General features: G+C 40.8%; 1 protein-coding gene across 3 annotated transcripts in view; it reads left to right on the top strand.

Annotated features, from left to right (window-relative positions):
* celsr2 (cadherin, EGF LAG seven-pass G-type receptor 2) overlaps positions 1-18,242 on the top strand; it is a 58,032-nt gene extending 39,790 nt beyond the window's left edge. The window contains exons 6-34 of one of the 3 annotated variants that reach the window (XM_063909764.1): positions 562-719; positions 1,106-1,269; positions 1,508-1,633; positions 3,477-3,640; positions 4,323-4,502; positions 4,578-4,691; positions 5,263-5,419; positions 5,635-5,776; positions 6,260-6,380; positions 6,985-7,168; positions 7,352-7,453; positions 7,575-7,669; positions 7,901-8,110; positions 8,308-8,491; positions 8,692-9,010; positions 9,648-9,815; positions 10,020-10,143; positions 10,367-10,567; positions 10,672-10,846; positions 11,437-11,549; positions 11,862-11,944; positions 12,776-12,902; positions 12,998-13,108; positions 13,933-14,063; positions 14,153-14,238; positions 14,328-14,492; positions 14,952-15,149; positions 15,402-15,624; positions 16,929-18,242. In XM_063909764.1, coding sequence (XP_063765834.1) covers positions 562-719; positions 1,106-1,269; positions 1,508-1,633; positions 3,477-3,640; positions 4,323-4,502; positions 4,578-4,691; positions 5,263-5,419; positions 5,635-5,776; positions 6,260-6,380; positions 6,985-7,168; positions 7,352-7,453; positions 7,575-7,669; positions 7,901-8,110; positions 8,308-8,491; positions 8,692-9,010; positions 9,648-9,815; positions 10,020-10,143; positions 10,367-10,567; positions 10,672-10,846; positions 11,437-11,549; positions 11,862-11,944; positions 12,776-12,902; positions 12,998-13,108; positions 13,933-14,063; positions 14,153-14,238; positions 14,328-14,492; positions 14,952-15,149; positions 15,402-15,624; positions 16,929-16,935 — 4,332 coding nt within the window. In that variant the 3' untranslated portion in view covers positions 16,936-18,242. Of the gene's footprint in view, positions 1-561; positions 720-1,105; positions 1,270-1,507; positions 1,634-3,476; positions 3,641-4,322; positions 4,503-4,577; positions 4,692-5,262; positions 5,420-5,634; positions 5,777-6,259; positions 6,381-6,984; positions 7,169-7,351; positions 7,454-7,574; positions 7,670-7,900; positions 8,111-8,307; positions 8,492-8,691; positions 9,011-9,647; positions 9,816-10,019; positions 10,144-10,366; positions 10,568-10,671; positions 10,847-11,436; positions 11,550-11,861; positions 11,945-12,775; positions 12,903-12,997; positions 13,109-13,932; positions 14,064-14,152; positions 14,239-14,327; positions 14,493-14,951; positions 15,150-15,401; positions 15,625-16,873 lie in introns of all 3 variants that reach the window. The other 2 variants (XM_063909763.1, XM_063909762.1) reach the window with 2 other exon arrangements.
* Positions 18,243-19,357: the final 1,115 nt, after the last annotated feature.

Here is a 19,357-nt window from a genome sequence, read left to right as displayed (position 1 = left end):
TATGATATGAATTATTGAAATACTGAACACCAGCGAGCTAATGCTGAACGGGGATTGAACTCCATGTTATGCAAAAAGGGCATTTATTTGTTGCTCGTTTCCTAGTTTCAAAGCTCTGGTTTTAAATCTGGCTCATAAAGCTTTGTGCAGCCTAGCACTGGTTGCTATTTCCCAAGTTTTTTAACTGCTTTATGTATTAATACCTATTTAGAAATGCTAGGTGACCAAAATACTTCAGTGTCTTAAAAATAACAGCAAGGCATTTTCTTTCAGTGTGTTATGATCTTTAATCTGACAAACCAGCATATTCTCAAAAAAATATTACGCTATAGAACGATAATAACTCTTCTCTTCTGTCCTTCTAAATCAAGCTATTTTTAGCATACAGTGCATACTGATAAAAATGTATTAAAATAAACCTTTGACATAATTCTGTCATGGATTCTTAACGGAAGAAAATAAAAAAGAGATCCTTTGTTTTGATCAAAGCCTGCCCAGAAACATAAGGAAGGCGCTTCGTAATTTATCTTGATATTCATGAGTCTGTCTCTTGCTCCACAGCCGATCTTGAACCAGGCGGGCCTGCCACAGGGCCCCTCAGACCAGAAGGTCGTTGTGGTGACGGTGGACAACTGCGACGCCTCTGTGGCTCTCCGGTTTGGTCACATGATCGGAAACTACACCTGTTCTGCTCAGGGCAGCCAATCAGGATCCAAAAAGTGAGTCAACAGGAATTCAACATAATTATAAGTTCTTTCATAACAACGTTAAAATAATTGCCATTTTTGCAACAAACATTCAAGCAACCATTGCTCTTTCCCTCACATCTTACTTTATCTCTACTGTATTGACTTTAATTTATTACTTTCCTTGCATTAATAAAGAGAGTAAACTTGTTTTGAATTGAATTGCCACGCCTCCAGGCAGTTAGCTGATTTTTGCTTTCTCCTTTGAATGTTTATCCTTCTTTATGTGTTCATCTCCGGGGGGGAAATAACACTGCAACTATCTGTGATTAATTGTGTATGTGTTCCCCCTATTAGTGCTGATGTTGTAAAGACAGAGTATCAAACTCTGGGTGTGTAAACATGTTTTATCTTTTCAGATCCTTGGACCTGACTGGCCCCCTGCTCCTCGGAGGGATCCCTAAACTCCCGGAGGATTTCCCTGTTCGCAACCAGCAGTTTGTGGGCTGCATGAAGAACCTGCGTATCGACAACCAGCACATAGACATGGCTAGCTTCATTGCGAACAACGGCACTCTGCCCGGTTAGTGTTGACCCTCTGGTTGCCACCATACAATTGACTGCAACTGTTTTGCAGTCAAACAATGTTTTGCTGTTGAAAAGAGAGAGAAGGAGAAAGAAGAAAACAATTAGCACAGCAGGGAACGGAGTCAGTGAGAAGTGATCATTGTGTCTGCTATGAATAGTTTATCACCCTCTGACTCTTTGTTACTTGGATGAAAATAATGATGAAATAATTAGCTTGTTTCCTGCTTTCCTAGGATGCTCTGCCAAAAGACATTTCTGCAACAACAGCCCGTGTCAGAACGGAGGAACCTGCGTGAACCTGTGGGGCTCCTTCAGTTGTGACTGCCCGCTCGGGTTTGGAGGTCAAAGCTGTGAAAGAGGTGAGTGAAGACGAAAAGTGCCGCTGAACCGACCCGAGACTCAACCTGTCATCGAGTAGGAAGCTGTCATCCATCAGTTCAAAAATAAGCAGGCTGGAAACAGTTACTCATGCACCAAAGGCGACATTTGCATTTCAAAATGACAGCTCAAACAGCAGTCATTGTTGTTTGTCAAATTAGAAATCTCAGCTTTTAGGAAAAAGATAACTTGATTTCAGAGATGCAATGCCTGTTGATGACCCAACAGCAGTTTGAATATCTGATTTCTGAGTGATCCGTATAAATTGTGATAGTGATTGATTATCACAAATGCTTGAGTGTGAATGTTCCCTGGTTTACAGGATGTTGAACTGTTTAAGAGTGTTAAAGACCCTCAGTACAGTCGTTAATGTTTCTGACCCGGTGTTCTCCAGTGTCTGTTTTTGTTCCACCTGATCCTCTGCAGCTGTTGTCTGTGCTGATTTATGGTTTACAGCAATTTGAGCCAAGACAGAGGAAGAGGAATAAGTCAAGTTAATGACAAAACAACACACCTCTTACTTGAAGTAGAATGGGTTGAAAAAGATTGGTTTCACTGACGCATTTCCATGTGTAGATAACATAAAGGAAGTAGAGATTTATATTAAACTATGGGCAGGTTTGAGTGCATACATCTGAGGAAATGGAGGATGGGATTGTAGAAGTGTAACATGATGCAGTTTTTTATGTATAATGGGCTTTGGTACCGTGAATATATTATTTTCATAAACAGTCCTGATCTACACCATAGGAGGGTTTTTTTTCAAATACAGCTTATGTGGGTCAGGGGTAGAAAAGAAATCATGAATCCAGGTTCTTGAGCTTGAATATTTCCTGCTTTTCTTTTGTATTACTTGTTACAGGTGTGGTTAAAATCAGCATAACCTTCACAGTATGATTAATCAGGCAGTGTAAGGGGATTCATTTCCCACCTTTTGCACAAACATGGAACATTTTGACTAAAATGACGGTTTCTTTCCTTGTGTCTCACTCCCCTCCTCACGCCTCAGGTTTATTTGCCGTCACTAATCGATCATTTCGATTAGGTGCTTGGCTATGCTTCCTGCAGAGACAGCGTAATGACAGGGGCAGAGCGTCCTTTCCTGTCATGCTGTGTTCACGTTTGGAAAAACTGTGCTCAAACACCAAGACTTCCTTCTGATTCATGAACAACTCAGATACAACTGCATTCAAAATGATTAGCAATTAATGTTTTACTCTTACACTAAAGTATTTACAGTTCTCATTTGAGTCATAAAAGATTCCTTCCATGGTCATTTTAAGACATAAAATATACAGCCCTGAGGGATAAATTATGATTTATATATTAAATTCAATGGTTGAAAACATTTTCTTATTTCTTGATAAAAGTTCACATTTAGACCATACTTTTAGACCATTGCAATAGTGACTGTGGTGTGGTGTTGGATGTGGTTTCTCAGTGAAACAATGTAAAGGATAAAAAAAGTCCTTTCTGTAAATCCTGCTTTGAGATGACAGTGAACCAACGCTCATATTTGAAGGCATTTTTGAGCGATGGGGACAATGGTCGTTATTGAAACGTCTTTTCTCGAGGCAAATGCTCACTGGGTTTTGGAAATGCCTGATTTGATTGCAGACGGCATCACATAGCTGGCTGACTATGTCTGATAAACGAAGAGTTTTTTTAGCTGTGATTACTTGGACATGATCAGAGAACAGAGCGGACTACTGATTGACCGCAGTGACTCACTGTGAAACTCTCTATTTATCCTCATCACTGTTTCCTACTTCTAACTCTCTTCTTACAATTGATCTGCTTTTTTTTAACACCTTTTTACTATAGTGATGGCCAGCCCACAGCGTTTCCTGGGTAACAGTCTGTTGCAGTGGAACAACATGGCGGCCGCCTCCGTCCCCTGGCACGTGGAGCTGATGTTTCGAACACGCCAGGCCAGTGCCACACTGCTGCACATCTCCGCCGGCCAGCAGCACAACCTCACACTGCAGGTGAGAGCAACATGTAGCAGTTACACACTTACACTCCATCTCCTCCATATGTTATCCATCTGCAGACAGTTTTACTGACACTGAAATGTTGCAATGCATAGTCATGTCAATTTATCCTCAAGGCAGAATGTAAATTACCAAAATAAATCAACAGTTTGATGGATTTCTAGGTTATGTATTTTGAAATAATAATCTGATCAGCAGAGATCAATAGCTTCAGTTAAATTGAAGTAAAAACATTCATGTACTTGATGGTTGTGAAGTCTGGTAAGGGCAGGAAATCAGTCAACACCTGTAGTTTCAAAAAGATGAAACATTTTAGGATTGAGGCTCCACCTGTTGGTCGGTTGAGTCGCAGCATGTCCCTGACTGAATATCAGACCATGTTGAGACAAAAATACAAATGATCAGATGCTCATTGTAGCATCTCGGTGTAGTTACTGTTTCAGCTTGTCTAGACTGACGCCTCTCTGATGTTACATAACTGTCCGATAATCTATTTCCAACTCTGCACACCTGTGATATTTCAAGTTTTGACGTCTGAGCTTTGACTGCACAGTGTTCATCTTGTGAGGCAGTGCTGATCTTGGCGGTGTTTTTTCTCCTCTGTTATTGAACATCGATTCAATCTCCCTCCTGCTGTTTCCTTCCATTTTTCCCGGCTTTCTCCCTACCTTTGTAGCTGCGCGGTGGGAGCGTGTTTATGGGTCTGCACAGAGGGGAAGACTCCACTCTCTCTCGGGTGGAGGAGGTGCTGGTTAACGATGGAGACTGGCATCATCTGCAGCTGGATATCAGCAGGGTGGGGGGAGCGGAGAGCCACCATAAGGCTGTGCTGTCTGTAGATCAGGGGCTCTACCTGGTGAGTTGATGTCTCATAGTTTCTGTCAATCACCATGAATTACATATTGTAAACTTTTGTCATGCTCTTCCTCAGGCCAGTATGGAGGTGGACGGGAAGCTGCGAGACTCCAAGCTGAAGACTGTGAGCGTTGGTGGTGTGGCAAGGCCTGATGGGAAAATTCAGCATGGTTTCCGTGGCTGTATACAGGTCCGTCCCTTCTGTAGTCCCTTACTCATATGAGCATTTGTGATCAAGTCTAGCTGATATTTCAAGGTATTACACTGAGGATCTCAGATATAAAGCATTGGTGTAGTGTTTTGCAGATCTAAAGGAATCTTGATTTGGTCAAATTGTATTGAAGAAATACATATTTAGATGCTTATAATTAAAAAATGAGGTGTAAAGCAGTAGTCATTAATCATTTGTTGAAACATTTACATTCAACTCCACTGGTTTAAATGACTTGACAGTTTTAACCCTTTTCTACTTGCCCTTTGACCTACAAATCTCAGGAGTGTTTGAAGTTTTAACTTCTTGAGATAATGATGGAGCGCAGCTAAACATCTAGTAATACCAGAGCACACAAAATGCACAAAGAATTTAATGTTTTTTAACACTCCCTCTTTCCAGCACATTCCAGGTGCCTGTTTCACCAAATTCCAATTTGCAACACAGGATAATTTACCCTTTTTTAACCTCTAAGTGTTGCTCGCAAACACATTACTGTGTTGTGTTTCCGTGGATACCCTCATGTGATTGATTGTTTGTTTGCCTGCAGGGTCTGCGTGTGGGCGGGGCTCTGAGTCTGTCTCAGGCGAGGAAGGTGAACGTGGAGCCGGGCTGCAGTGTGCCCGACCCCTGCAGCTCCAACCCCTGCCCCTTCAGCAGCTACTGCAGTGACGACTGGGATTCTTTCTCCTGTACCTGCCTCGCCGGTCAGTTCAATTACTGCTCAGAAACACAAAGCCATGATCCATTGTAAATGCTATTTCAGCGTGTATAAAATGATGTCTGTAAATGCTTAATGGCACCACAGAGAAAAGTAACACAGTTCATATGCATAAATCTTCCTCTTTCTCTCTGCTTACCACAGTTTATTGGCAATAACTTTTTTGTTAGATCACAACGACTCATTCTCCTTTGTTTACAGGTTACCATGGCACCAACTGCACTGATGTGTGCTCGTTAAACCCGTGTGAGCACGAGTCAACCTGCAGCAGGAAGCCAAGCTCCCCTCGTGGTTACACCTGTGACTGTCCAAGCCACTACTTTGGCCATTACTGCGAGAAAAAGTAAAGTTTTCCCCCATTTACTTAGAAATGTATGTCTGTTGTGTCAGGGTTGGCCGATATAGCCAAAAATGTCGGTCTTTGTAAAGGTCATTTCAAGTCTAACTAACTTGATGTAGCATGCTTTCTGGTAATTAAGAAAATGAATAGTCAATATGAAGAAACTTATGGTAAATCCATTGTTAATCATCTGTGCTGATTCAATAACTGGCAGGAAAATACTAAATATTTGATCATTTAATTAATAATTATGAAAAACAAAACCGTAATATTTCCAGCTGTACACTGACTATGTTAACATGTGTGCACACAGATACAGAGTATTCAAATAAGGACAATAGTTTGATTTACCAAGATACCTGTTTGTTAATTGCAGTGAACTGCAAAACCACAATCTAAGTCTGTACTTATCGTGTTGTGTCAGTTGCAGTTCTTCTTGTGTTATGTCTTTTCCTACTCTAAATTAATAATATGTTATGCCAACAGGACCGACTTGCCGTGTCCCAGAGGCTGGTGGGGCCACAAGACATGCGGCCCCTGTAGCTGTCCGACAGACAAAGGCTTCGACTCTGACTGCAACAAGACGAGCGGAGAGTGCCGCTGCAAGGTGAGCGTGTGCCGACTCTGCGTCATCGCTCTGTAACAAACAGACTAGTACGAGGTTAATAAGGGTTAAAAGTAAACATCTACAACTGTTTGTACCACACAATGTGCAGCATGTATACAATAAATCAATATACAGCGCTGCATTGCACCGAGAGAACATTAAGTTCAATTTGATATTTTTTCTTAATATTATTATTATTATTATTATTATTATTAATAATAATAATAATAATAATAATAATAATAATAATAATAATAATAAAGAGGTTTTCTACACAGATTAATAGGTTAGTTTATTTTTTATACATATTTTAATAATCAGTTCATATATTGGAGATTTAAGGGGAAACATATTTAAATTCTCTGTTCATTCAATCATATCTTTTGGTTTCTTCACGCCTCATTTAACTGATAGTTTTGAAGTTGTGGTCAAAACGACACATTTGAGGATGTCGTGTTGGGCTTAACAAACGATGATCCAAATAATGTTCTGACATTTTACAGACCAAACAACTTATATCAATCCAAAAAATAATTGACAGATAAATCAACAATAATATTTTGGGGGTTCGCCCTGCTAATTACCAACTTTCTCCCATTTCCAGGACAACCACTACCGACCTGAGAACAGCGACACCTGCCTGCTGTGCGACTGTTACCCGGTCGGCTCGTTCTCCAGAGCGTGTGATAGAGAGAGCGGTCAGTGTCAGTGCAAACCTGGAGTCATTGGACGCCAGTGTGACCGCTGCGACAACCCTTTCGCTGAGGTTTCTCCAAACGGCTGTGAAGGTCAGAATGCTTCAGATCATTGTAGAGTTATTATTCATTCATAATCCCTGCTTTATTAAAGCCACAAGTATATTAAACCCTTTTCCATTTTTATCATCATCATCATCATCATCATCATCATCATCATCATCATCATCATCATCATCATCATCTCTCCTCTCCTTCCTGCTCCATCTCTCTCAGTAATCTATGACAGCTGCCCTCAGGCCATCGAGGCCGGGATCTGGTGGCCCAGGACCAAGTTCGGTCTCCCTGCTGCCGTTCACTGTCCCAGGGGAACGCTCGGTATGATGGCAGCTCCTCTAATTACCATATAATAATGGCAATATATACTTGCCTCGAGCTGCAGTCCTCATCTCTCATTTGACAACCCCCTCTCTCTCTCTCTGTTTCTCCTTCCTCTCAGGCACTGCAATCCGTCACTGTGATGAGCACAAGGGCTGGCTGCCTCCCAATCTCTTCAACTGTACCTCTGTTACCTTCAGCAAGCTCAAAGCCCTGGTGTGTATTTTCCTACTGTCAGTTTTCAAATGTACCAATTCCAGGAATAACAACCTTGTACGCAAAGTTGTGGATATGGTCCTCATGATTTAAACAATCCTGAGGGCTCTTACATTTAGATATCTGGCAATCAAGTTTTTAATTATATTATTGAGACATTTTCCTATGTATGTTTGAGTAATGAAGCATCAACACGTTACAAATAATGGTGTTTTCTGTTTCTTCCAACAGTCTGAAAAGATTTCCCGCAATGCCTCACTCCTGGACTCTGGACACGTTCAGCAGACGGCAGCCATGCTGGCCAATGCCACCTCGCACACAGAGAAGTACTACGGCAGCGATGTGAAAGTAGCGTACCGGCTCACACAGAGTCTGCTGCAGCACGAGAGCACCCAGCAGGGCTTCAACCTCACAGCTACGCAGGATGTCCACTTCACTGAGGTGAACAAACACAGCTCTAGGAGACTTCCCAACATGGGAAACTAAATAAAAACAAAGCATTTCTGCAGTTTTATCAGGAAACAAATAAGGGCAGACTTTACAGCCTTTCATGATGTATCCACAGGGAAGACTTCACACTAATTTTCACTCTCCGCTGTGGCCTCCTGTCACACTGACCGCTCGCTGTTTTCTTGCAGAATCTGGTCCGTGTGGGCAGTGCCATCCTGGATCCAGGCATGCGGACGCACTGGGAGTTAATCCAGCACTCGGAGGGCGGCACAGCGGCATTGCTGCGCCACTACGAGGACTACGCCAACACACTGGCACAAAACATGAGGAAAACCTACCTCAGCCCCTTCACCATCGTCACACCACACATAGGTGAGTCCAGGAAGCACAACATGTTATTGCCAAAGCCTCACTGGCTCACACTAAATTACTGCAGTATAGATCCAGTTTACTGACAAATTTCTGTACTTGCTTAAACAGTCAAGAGAATTCTCCACATTGTCCCAATTCTCAAAACATAGGCGTCTAGTTTCATCAGCAAAACTTTCTGCCTGTCTGTCTTTTTCTCGCAGTCATCTCTGTGGACCGTCTGAAAAAGATGAATTTTGCCGGAGCCAAACTCCCACGGTACCAGTCCCTGAGGGGTCCTCGTCCTGCGGACCTGGAGACGGCCGTCACGCTGCCCGATTCAGTCTTCCAGCCAGCTGTGGACACCAAGGGACACAGACACCTGGATGTCTTCCCAGAGTCCTCGCTGAGAAACCGCTCATCCAACAGGAAAAGACGCCACCCTGAGGACAACCAGCAGGACGCCATCGCCAGTGTGATCATCTTCCACAGCCTGGCCTCGCTGCTACCAGAGAGCTACGATCCTGACAAGAGAAGTCTGCGGTAAGAATGATGAATATATAATATAATAAAGCTGTGTTAGACCCCTTAATATAGATACTTCAGTTGGACCAAATGTAGTCCCAGTTATTGCAGTAAACAATATTACTGTTATGTAAGACCTTTTAACCTTTGTCCTGGCCACATGTTGGATAAAATAAAATAACATTTTAAGTAAACAAACATGCTGTTAACACAACAGCAATATCAAGGTCAGACAAATAATCAAGGTCATAATTATCATGACATGTCTGGTGACCGGAACATAAAGAGATGTCATGAAGCTGAACTTGTGATTGTAAGGTCTCAAGCATTTTAATGATGCACTGGATTTCCTTTCTAATCCTTTTATTTAATGCTTCAAAAATCATTGAAGCTCCACTTTGGTCATATTCAATTCTGATTTTTTATTTTTTCATTAGGCCGGTAAAGCTTTGTTTGAATCTTTCTTCCCAAAAAGATTGTCCTGAAAAATCTAAACATTTTGATATTTAAAAAAACTCCTGATTTCAACGTTTTATTTTTTACCACTGTTTTAATTTAAAGAGGACACATGACGTCAATGATTAAATAAATTCCGTCTGAGGAGTGTTTCCTGAATGTTTGCCTTTAATCCTGTGATTATTGTCATTTCCCACAGGGTGCCAAAGCGTCCGGTCATCAACACGCCGGTGGTGAGCATCACGGTGCACGACAACGATGAGCTGCTGCAGCACACGCTGGACAAACCCATCACCGTGCAGTTCCGCCTGGTCACCACCGAGGAGCGCTCCAAACCCATCTGCGTCTTCTGGAACCACACCATACTGTGAGTGCAGCAACCATGGATGCAGCAACATACCATGCATGGGACTAATAAAAATGTCTTGTCAAGATTATCATGGCCAATATAATTGCAAATCATACAATGGTCAAAGGATTCAAAATAATAAGACGCAAACTCAGACTTAATAATGAAACATGAAATTGTGTTGTTCTCACTTCCTCCTCTGCTCTCTGTATTTCATTTCAGTGGCGGGAACGGTGGCTGGTCAGCGAAGGGCTGCGAGGTCGTCTTCAGAAACAACACCCACATCAGCTGTCAGTGTTATCACATGACCAGCTTCGCTGTGCTCATGGACATCTCCAGGAGAGAGGTGAGCAGCATTTGCAAAAATATACTTCACTAAAATCTGAGATAATGATATAATAATAGTAATAATAATTTATGAATAAATCACTCTTTAATAGTACCCAAAGACACTTTACATAAGTTAAAGTTATCATAAAAAAACAATACACTAAGCAAACAAAATATGTAATTTCTATCTGTTCTCATAATCTTCTATTGTTCTCTTCTAACCGTGATGTTTGCGTCAGAACGGAGAGATTCTGCCGGTTAAAATACTGACGTGGAGTACAGTTGGAGTGACGATGGGCTTCCTCTTCCTCACCACGATATTCCTAATCGGACTGAGAGCCATGCAGTGCAACAAGACGAGCATCATCAATAATGGAGGCGTCGCTCTCTTCTTCTCTGAGCTCATCTTCATACTGGGCATCAACCAGGCAGACAACCCGGTAAATATTTCAGTTCTCCATTAATGTGGCTTATTTTACAATGTTTCTTTTTATCTTGAAATGTTTCAAACGTCCGTATCTGTACCCTCCTTTTTTCTTTGCAGTTTGTGTGCACAGTCATTGCTATCCTACTACACTTCTTCTACCTGTGCACTTTCTCCTGGCTCTTCCTGGAGGGGCTGCACGTCTACCGCATGATCAGCGAGGTGCGAGACATCAACTACGGACCAATGAGATTCTACTACCTGATTGGCTGGGGAGTGCCAGCCTTTATCACAGGTAAGAACCCTTGTATAACCACAAATACAATCTACAACATATATCTGTTGTACAAGGGAGAGCCTCATCCAATTAATTTTTTGTTTGCTCAAAGCAGTCTGCAAAAGATATAAGAATAAGCAGGGAAAAAAAACAAAATAATTCACACCTACAGGCTAAAGGAGCTGATCTCCCTCCATGGACGCCTGGCAGTACGTCCAAAGGTAGCTGAGAATGAAAAAACTTAGATACTTTGGCACTTCCAGATACAGACTCGGATAAAATGGTAATGGCTAACCAACCAGACGTCCTGGTGGTCGTCAAACAGCAGAATAAGGCAATGGTGATGGGTTTAGCAATCCCAAGCGACCGCAACATCAGGAAAAATGAACACAGGAATCTGTGGAAACACCAAGGGCTCAGAGAGGACATAGAGAAGATTCGGAAAGTGAACACAATAGTGGTTCCAGTGGTGATCAGAGCACCACATTATTGTAATATTAACACAACTATTGAACCAGAGTTTGATAAACAACTTTTTCCATTGTTGTTCCATGGGCAGGAGGATATTAAAAACCCAATGTAAACCATTTGTCTCTGTTTGACTGCAGGTCTGGCGGTGGGACTGGACCCTGAAGGCTACGGGAACCCCGACTTCTGTTGGCTCTCCATGTACGACACTCTCATCTGGAGCTTTGCTGGACCCATTGCCATGGTGGTGTCGGTGAGTCCCTGCACATCCAGACTGTTGTTTCATCTCTTACACACATGAAAACAGCAGCATCCATATTTATTGTTTTGCACAGGCTCATGAACTGATACAAGAAAATAAAAATGTCATAAACTTTTAAATGCAGGAAGTAACTTAAGGCTTAACACGTTGACTCATGATGCTAACTCAGGTGTTGTTGTGACAGTGAACACACCCGTCACTGTTCATTTGAGTGTCTAAAGAAAAATATTAGACATGACTCTGACAGAAAGAGGCCTCGTGTCAGGTTGTCAGCAGTGATGCAGTTTGACTTTGTGTCTGCAGATGAACGTCTTCCTGTACATCCTGTCGTCCAGAGCCTCCTGCTCAATGAGACACCTCAGCATGGAGAAGAAAGAGCCTCGTGTGTGAGTGTAATCATGTTAACCATGAAGTCCTTTTGCTAATTTTATTCAGGCTTTGTCTTTGAAATTCCCAGTAAAACACTTTCTAGTAAAACTGGCCCAACAAGAGTCAGTGCTGACACTTTGTTTTTACATTTCATAAACTTTCAATTGATTATAAAAAGCATAATAGCCCAATAAGGAATTGCACAATACACTGTTTTCAGTTGTTGTTGTTCTTGGTGTCATCTTTACACAGCAACATGTAATATGACTTTTATGTTTTTTTTTAATTATTTAAAATACATTGTTATCCATAAAGTTGGAATCATTTGGTTTTCAGACACATTACTTATATACACTACAAGAAATACACTTTATTTATCAAGAATAAAACACATTGTCACAATCATTTCATGGGAAGAGGCACAAAGTATGCCAATCCAACTTTATGGGCAACAGTGTAAGATTTGATGACTTAAATGGTAAATGGACTTCACTTATATCGTGCTTTACCAGGTCTGTACGACCCCTCAAAGCACTTTACAAGTAACTCACAGCTCATTCATACACCTTATGCCACACCATCGGGACGACTCAGGGTTAAGTATCTTGCCCATCGACGTGCTGGGAACTGAACTCCCTCGCAGCCACAGTCACTCTTACTGTTCTATGAAAAACTGTAGCCTTTTTATGTTTCCACATTTCACAGCATCTACATGGCCCTGTTTCTCAGATTTTACTGCACTTCTGAGGTTGGCTGCTGGTCGCTTATCATCAGTCTTCATCTTCAGATGAATTCATTCGCAGACTAATCCTGACAGCTCCTCACTAACTTCTCATGTGATCATGCAGCTCCGGCCTGAAGACCGCAGGTGGCGTGCTCCTCCTGGTTTCTGTCACGTGTTTCCTGGCGCTCCTCTCCGTCAACAGCGACATGATCATCTTCCACTACCTGTTCGCTGGCTTCAACTGTGTGCAGGTGAGCCATCCATTTCACGCCTGTGCATATTGTTTTTTAAATGTGATGTCTGTCGTTTTCCTGACACTGTTTCCTCTTTTGTCTCCCAACTACAGGGTCCATTTATTTTCTTTTTCCGCATAGTGTTCAACAAGGAAGCAAGGAATGCCATGAAATACTGCTGCAGCCGCAAGCGCCCCGATCATATGATCAAATCCAAGAACTCTGTGAGTCCCTTACCCAAAATACTAGGAATATACTCCAGTCAGTCATACAGCCACTCTCTGTGATGAGGAACTCATCCTGAGTTTCATGTTGGGAGCTTTTGTAAAAACATCAGTTAAGATGTTTACTTCATTATACTGCATCTGTTCCAAACAGCAACAAGCTATTGAGTGAGAAATGCATAGACATTTTCTAGATATAACTTCCACCTTTAAGTATAAGGCAGTGATATATTATTAGATGTTTCCCACTGTGCAATAGAGCTCCCTTGTTGTCCGGTATACCGAATTTAATTTACAGCAAATGTTTTTTTTTTGTAATGGAAGTTCATCATTTTGACATGTTTTTTTAAATGTTCATCTCCACTAGAAACGAATTAGCTTCAGACTGAAAACAGGCCATAATAGTTCGAAAAAATAAAAACGCAGAAGGTCCTTCAGACCTCAAACACTTGATTCTTCAATCTTTTTCCATTTTAAATTAAAAGTAAAAAAACATTTGACAATTTTGGAAAAATTGAAAAAGGGAAATTGAACTACATTAACTAAGACATGTGGTTTTCAAAGTATTAAGCTGTGATTTTAATTAATAACTAGGTGATTGTTTCAACATTTTAATTATAATTGTCTGTCTTTGCTTCTGATTGCTGAGAGCCTCAGATGGACTTTGTTGACAATAACAAAAATATGTATCAATAATTATTTTCTTCCATCTTAAGGTGTATGCTTTTATTAACAACTCCTCTACACAAAATCACATACTAAACCCTCCTTGTTCACTGGATAAGTCTATTTCAATTCTTGAACTACACATTTATATTTTTCAGGGCTACAAATGCAACACTAACTACATGGACGGCCGGTTGTACCATCTTCCTTTTGGAGACTCCAGCGTGTCTCTGAATGGCACCATGCAGAGTGGCAAGAGCCAGCAGAGCTACGTGCCGTTTGTCCTCAGGTAGGAAAACGAAATAAAAAACAAAGAATAATATGCTGCATTACAGAGTGACAGGAGCAGCTGTACACTAACTTCTTGTGTCTTTTCAGGGACGATGGGTTGAGTAACAGCCAGGCGCACATCGCTTTGAACGACCACACGTCACTCTTCCATGAAAATAAGGAGCACCCGGATGGTAATACTCTCATCACTCTCATTCAGCGACTCAGTTTACCGCAGTGATCGGTACGACCACGTCATCTTCTCCTCTCCGTCTGTATTCAGATCATGACAGCGACTCGGACAGTGACCTTTCTCTAGAGGACGACCAGAGCGGCTCCTACGCTTCCACACACTCCTCCGACAGCGAGGATGATGAAGGGCCACTCCCCTCAAATGAATGCTGGGAAAACCTGGCGTCTAATGGGGCCAAGAGACCACAGCCAAACGGTACTGATCCCCACTCTTTGCCTCTTCAAATCATTTAGATTCCATACTATCCGACTCCTAATCCAAATAAATACAAATGAGAAATGTTTTGTTTTAAAATCAGAAATTCAGGAACTCAAATGAAGTCAGGAAACAATGAAGTAATATTCATGCAGATAGTTTGGAGATAGTTTAAGGATTTCCAAATGTATTCAGAACAACAGGATACTGAACATTGGGATTTGAACGAATTACTAAAGCACTAAATGGGACAAATTTACATTGATGTTACTTCAACTTTTTAATACCACAAACATATTCAATACCCAGGAGTACTGATAGATTTTATTGCTACATCTATTTATTTGCGGGAGGCAACCCATCTCCTCCCGTATAAAACTATTAAAGATTTAGTTTGTCATCGTTACTGTTCATGTGTTTTGTCCCACATGTCATGTACTGTTTGTCTCTGTTCTGCAGAAAACATTGTGAGTAAGATGTACTGGCCTGGCGATGAGGGAGAGCTCACAGGAACAGACAGACTGAAGGCCGACACTCAGACCCATCAGGAGCTGAGTCTTGGCCGTGACACCAGGGCGTTGTCAGACGACTGCAACCAGGACGCCATGACGGTGCTGCTGCCCAGCCTGCCACACATCTACACCCACCCCCACAGAGGTGAGTTTTAGCCAAATGCAAATACCTGCAGGAGTTTGGATAATACTTACAATTTCCTTGTTGAAAAATACCATTAATATGCAGCCTATTTTCTATTTTGAGTAATAAATAAAGTCTCAAGTAAACAAGTATTGTGTACTGATGATGACACAAGTGAAACCACAAGAAAAGAGAATGCTCATATTATAACTGGCAAATCATTATTCTAAGAATGATAATAAATAAATGGTTGATTTTTAAAATCATCCTCAGGGATCTTAAAGAAGAAGCAGCTCTCTCCTATTGTTGAGAGGAACGGTCTAAACCGCATCCACAATGAGCTTTGTGAAGATGCCCCCGGCTCGACGTCTCCGCATGGATCGTCCTCCAGTGAGGGTCGGCGCGGCCCGGCTAAACCCGGCCGGCCTGATCAGATGAACGGTGTTGCCATGAGCATCAAGGCCGGGACGGTGGACGGTGACTCGTCAGGATCAGAGTGAGTAATAACTCAAAAAGCAATATCAGATATAAGCAGTATCGTGTTGTTTTATACCTTTAAGTATTGTGTGTTGTGTCACTGAACTCATTCAGCGTTATGTCCAACTGTCTGCGTCCAACTGCAGTGCCGTCTTCCTCAGTGATTGTGGTTTTCATTCTTTGTAGTCTGTCTCATTCACCTAATTATCTTAAGTGTTAAACCAAACGAAGACAGCATCCATCCTGCTGTTACCCACACAGTGCACTTGAGCGTGGAGGAATACCAACGTTTTAAAGACGCTGTGCAACAACTGGACCCAGAACAGTGAATGTACTCTAATTGAACTCTTGATGCAAATCTAATATAAAATACTGGTGGACGGTAGATAATCAGATTTAGTCTACTTAATACTTTACTAAAGGACAATTTTAAGGCACTACGTTAAGTCAATTTGAAAAATATTGGCGAAATTCACAAGGTACATATGTCAATAGTAATTATTCAATAATCATGATGTATATCCGTTATGCAGAATGTGAACTTTTACTTTTTGCACTTCAAGTACATTTTGATGCTCGTAATAAAATACATAGAGTTGATTACAACTTTTAATTCCGTAATTTACCATGTATTTCCACATTACTGTGTTACTTCTTATTTCAGTTAAAGATCTGAGTATTTCCTTCATTGCTAAACATAGAGGAAATAATAAGCAGATGCAGATGTTTGTACAAGGTTACGTTAACTCATGGTTTTCTGTTAAAGCTGTTTTGTGACCTACTGGCAACAAGTGGAGAGTATAACGTCAGACAGACTCAGAATGTCTGCCTCTAAGGCCCACTTATTTTAAGATGCGAACATGCACGTTTGTCTCTTAAAGGCGTTCATCAAACGCACTTCCAAATGCTCAATTCTTTAAAAAACAGCAGGTCTTTTTCTAAACAAAATCTAAATGGTAGTTAACTAATCAACCTTTTTTGCCCCTTCTCTCTTTTTCAAAAATCATAGATTTTTATACTTTAATTTTATTCCATGAAGCTCTGATCCTCATTCAAAAACAATCAGGATCACTGTCTTCAGATTGGTGCATCATTTAAACATGTTTCACCCCCCATTGTGTGTCCAAGTGATTCATTGCCTCACTGTTTGTTCTTTTCTTTTTTCTTTCTCTTGTGGTGCTGCATTTGTCTTCAACACGTTCCTCTTCTTCCATCCTGAATCCACCCACCTCATCCATGCTCATCCATGCACATCCATGTTTTCCCAGCAGCCACTGCAACACCTCCATGTGACTGCGCTGACGGAGGGGTGTGTCTTTGCAGGTCATAGAGCCTCCTTCCTCAACACTGACTGCAAACAGGAGCACTGGACTTCTCCTTAAAAAAGAAAGTAGAAAAAGAAGGAATTCCCCCTCGTCATCATGATCCTCTGAAGGAGTCTGAGTGTGTTTGTTTGTGTGTGTGTTGTCCGGTGTGAATGTGTTTATACATGTGTGCCAAACCTCAGGAGTCACTGCACTGGCCCAGGCTCACGCACACTGACAGAACGAGTCTCACTCTCCCTTTAAAGAAATCATTTTGTTTACATACTTGAAGCAATGCACTTTTTTTTAATTTACTGCCCAGATTTGTCGGCGATTCTTTTATTTGTTTTGTTCCAGGATATATATTTTGTTTTGAAGACTGTGGAACATTTTAGAGGTCATGTTTTTTTTGTTTTTTGTTTTTTTTGGGGGGGGGGGTCATTTTTTTTGTAGACATGCAAACATTCAGGGAAATTCCTTTTTCATTCATTAATTACGTTGTGACGTCTTCCTGGTTTGCCTTCTTTTGTTTCTGTTGTTGTTTGTGCCAGTCTGAGTTCGTTGGAGGAGTTCAGACTCAGGTTGTTGAGTTACACGCCTCAAATGTCCAAGAGGCACAGAACGGTCGAGTGCAGGCTCTTTGTGGATTTATGAACTTGAAAACAAGGAGGAACGATTCCCTGCCTGCGAGTGGATGCCGTATAAGCTATTTCTGATCACTGACAGATGTCCCCACTGACTGAGGGTACAGACCTGCATGTGCAGAGCTATAAAGGACTTGAAAGGACTTTTGATACGTCTTTTTTTTTGTAAATCACTGAGAGCAGATTTTCTATGGACGATAAAAGCGCTCTTGTTTTTTCATTCTTTTTTCTGGAAGGATGACTGCATTCATTCGACTTCAGTGACTAAACAGCTGTATTTTATAGATTAGCTACAAAGCTTTTGTCATTTGTAAAATAATGCAAAATTGTGCTGTAATACTATTTGAGCTGTAATTCATTTTTACTGTACAGAGTGGCCTGTAAATGAATTGAGGACATATGTTTAAATGTAAGTAAATATGTAAAACTTCCTTCAAAAACTCAAAAGCAGTTTTTAGAAATTGCTCTTAAAAATCTGAAGGAAATATCTTTTTATCTTAGTTACTACATTCAGTCAAATTGATGTGATATTTGTGGATGCCATTTCTCCAAGCATATGAATTTAATGTGTAGATACCATGCCATAAACAACTCTACCAGGTCAATCCTATCAACTCTGGTATCCCAACAGACCATGTCTCTTTTACTCTGCCGCCTCCTGTTTTTACTGATTAAACTGTTTTTTACCATTTCCATCTTATCTCAAATTATTGTCAGTGCAAGTCTAATAACTTCTATATATAACCTTTTCCTGTCTGATGTTTTTTGCTTAACGGCTGACAGCAAGATACATCCTGCTGTGCAAATGCTATTATCAGATATTTCCAGTTTACAAACGTTAATGAAAGTAAACACAGCCTTTATGGTACTTCACAACTGATGGTTTAAGCAAACATTTAACATTTTGGGACTATACAAGGATGAATATTAATACCTCTCTTAATTTCTTGGTAGCGTTAAACATAAAGCCAGCTGTCTTGTAGCCCACTGCAGTATGAAGTCTGGAAACAGCTGGCCTGCTTCTATGTAAAGGTAACACGTTGATCTTTACAAATCCTGAATCAACGACTGAAGACTTGACTCTGAGGCATCTGAAGCACAACTGGAATAACTCTAAAATGTGATTTTAACCACTAAAATTCTTGAAGAGTCAGAAGCAAATGAAAAGAAGAAATAGCAGCAATGTGAATCTTTGATATAAGCAGAATGTCTGACAAAATTAACTATTCTTAAATCTTTGTAGTTTAATTATCTTAAAGTGAAGCCTTTATATTGATGAATGGTCTGTGTAAATATATTTTCTTCCTTGTCTTATAAACTCACTAGTTGGCGCTAAAGCTGCTCCTGCTCATATTTCATCATAGTGTCCTGAGGAGGCTTCTTACAACTCATTCATCCTTACTCCTGAATTCAACACGTCTGTTAAAAAGCATTAGCAGAGTGTGTATGATGACTATTTTTATAATTGAATACTAATTTTCTTCACTTTGATGAATCAACTTAATAAACCATTACAAATTATTTGTAATACAAAAAAATGATGTCCAATGATCCCAAGCTTCAGCAGTAAAACAGTAGAAGTTGCACTTACTTTGTATGCCCTGCAGTACATAGGCGTATTGTTCGAATACAGAGTAAGAAATAACTCTTTCAAAAGAAAGTGTTTTTACTAGAACCAAAAAGCTTTTACTAGAAAGAAAAAAGAATTCTGCTTGACACAACTATGTTTTTTGTCCCTTTTTTTTTTACCTCGTGAATAACCGGAAAATCCAATATCTTTTGGCATCTAAAAGTGTATCAGGGA

Source organism: Eleginops maclovinus, chromosome 20 (genome assembly GCF_036324505.1).
Source record: "Eleginops maclovinus isolate JMC-PN-2008 ecotype Puerto Natales chromosome 20, JC_Emac_rtc_rv5, whole genome shotgun sequence".
NCBI classification, from domain to species: Eukaryota; Metazoa; Chordata; class Actinopteri; order Perciformes; family Eleginopidae; genus Eleginops; species Eleginops maclovinus.
Note: the sequence above shows the minus strand (reverse complement) of the source record. Positions and strands in the feature narration are given on the sequence as shown.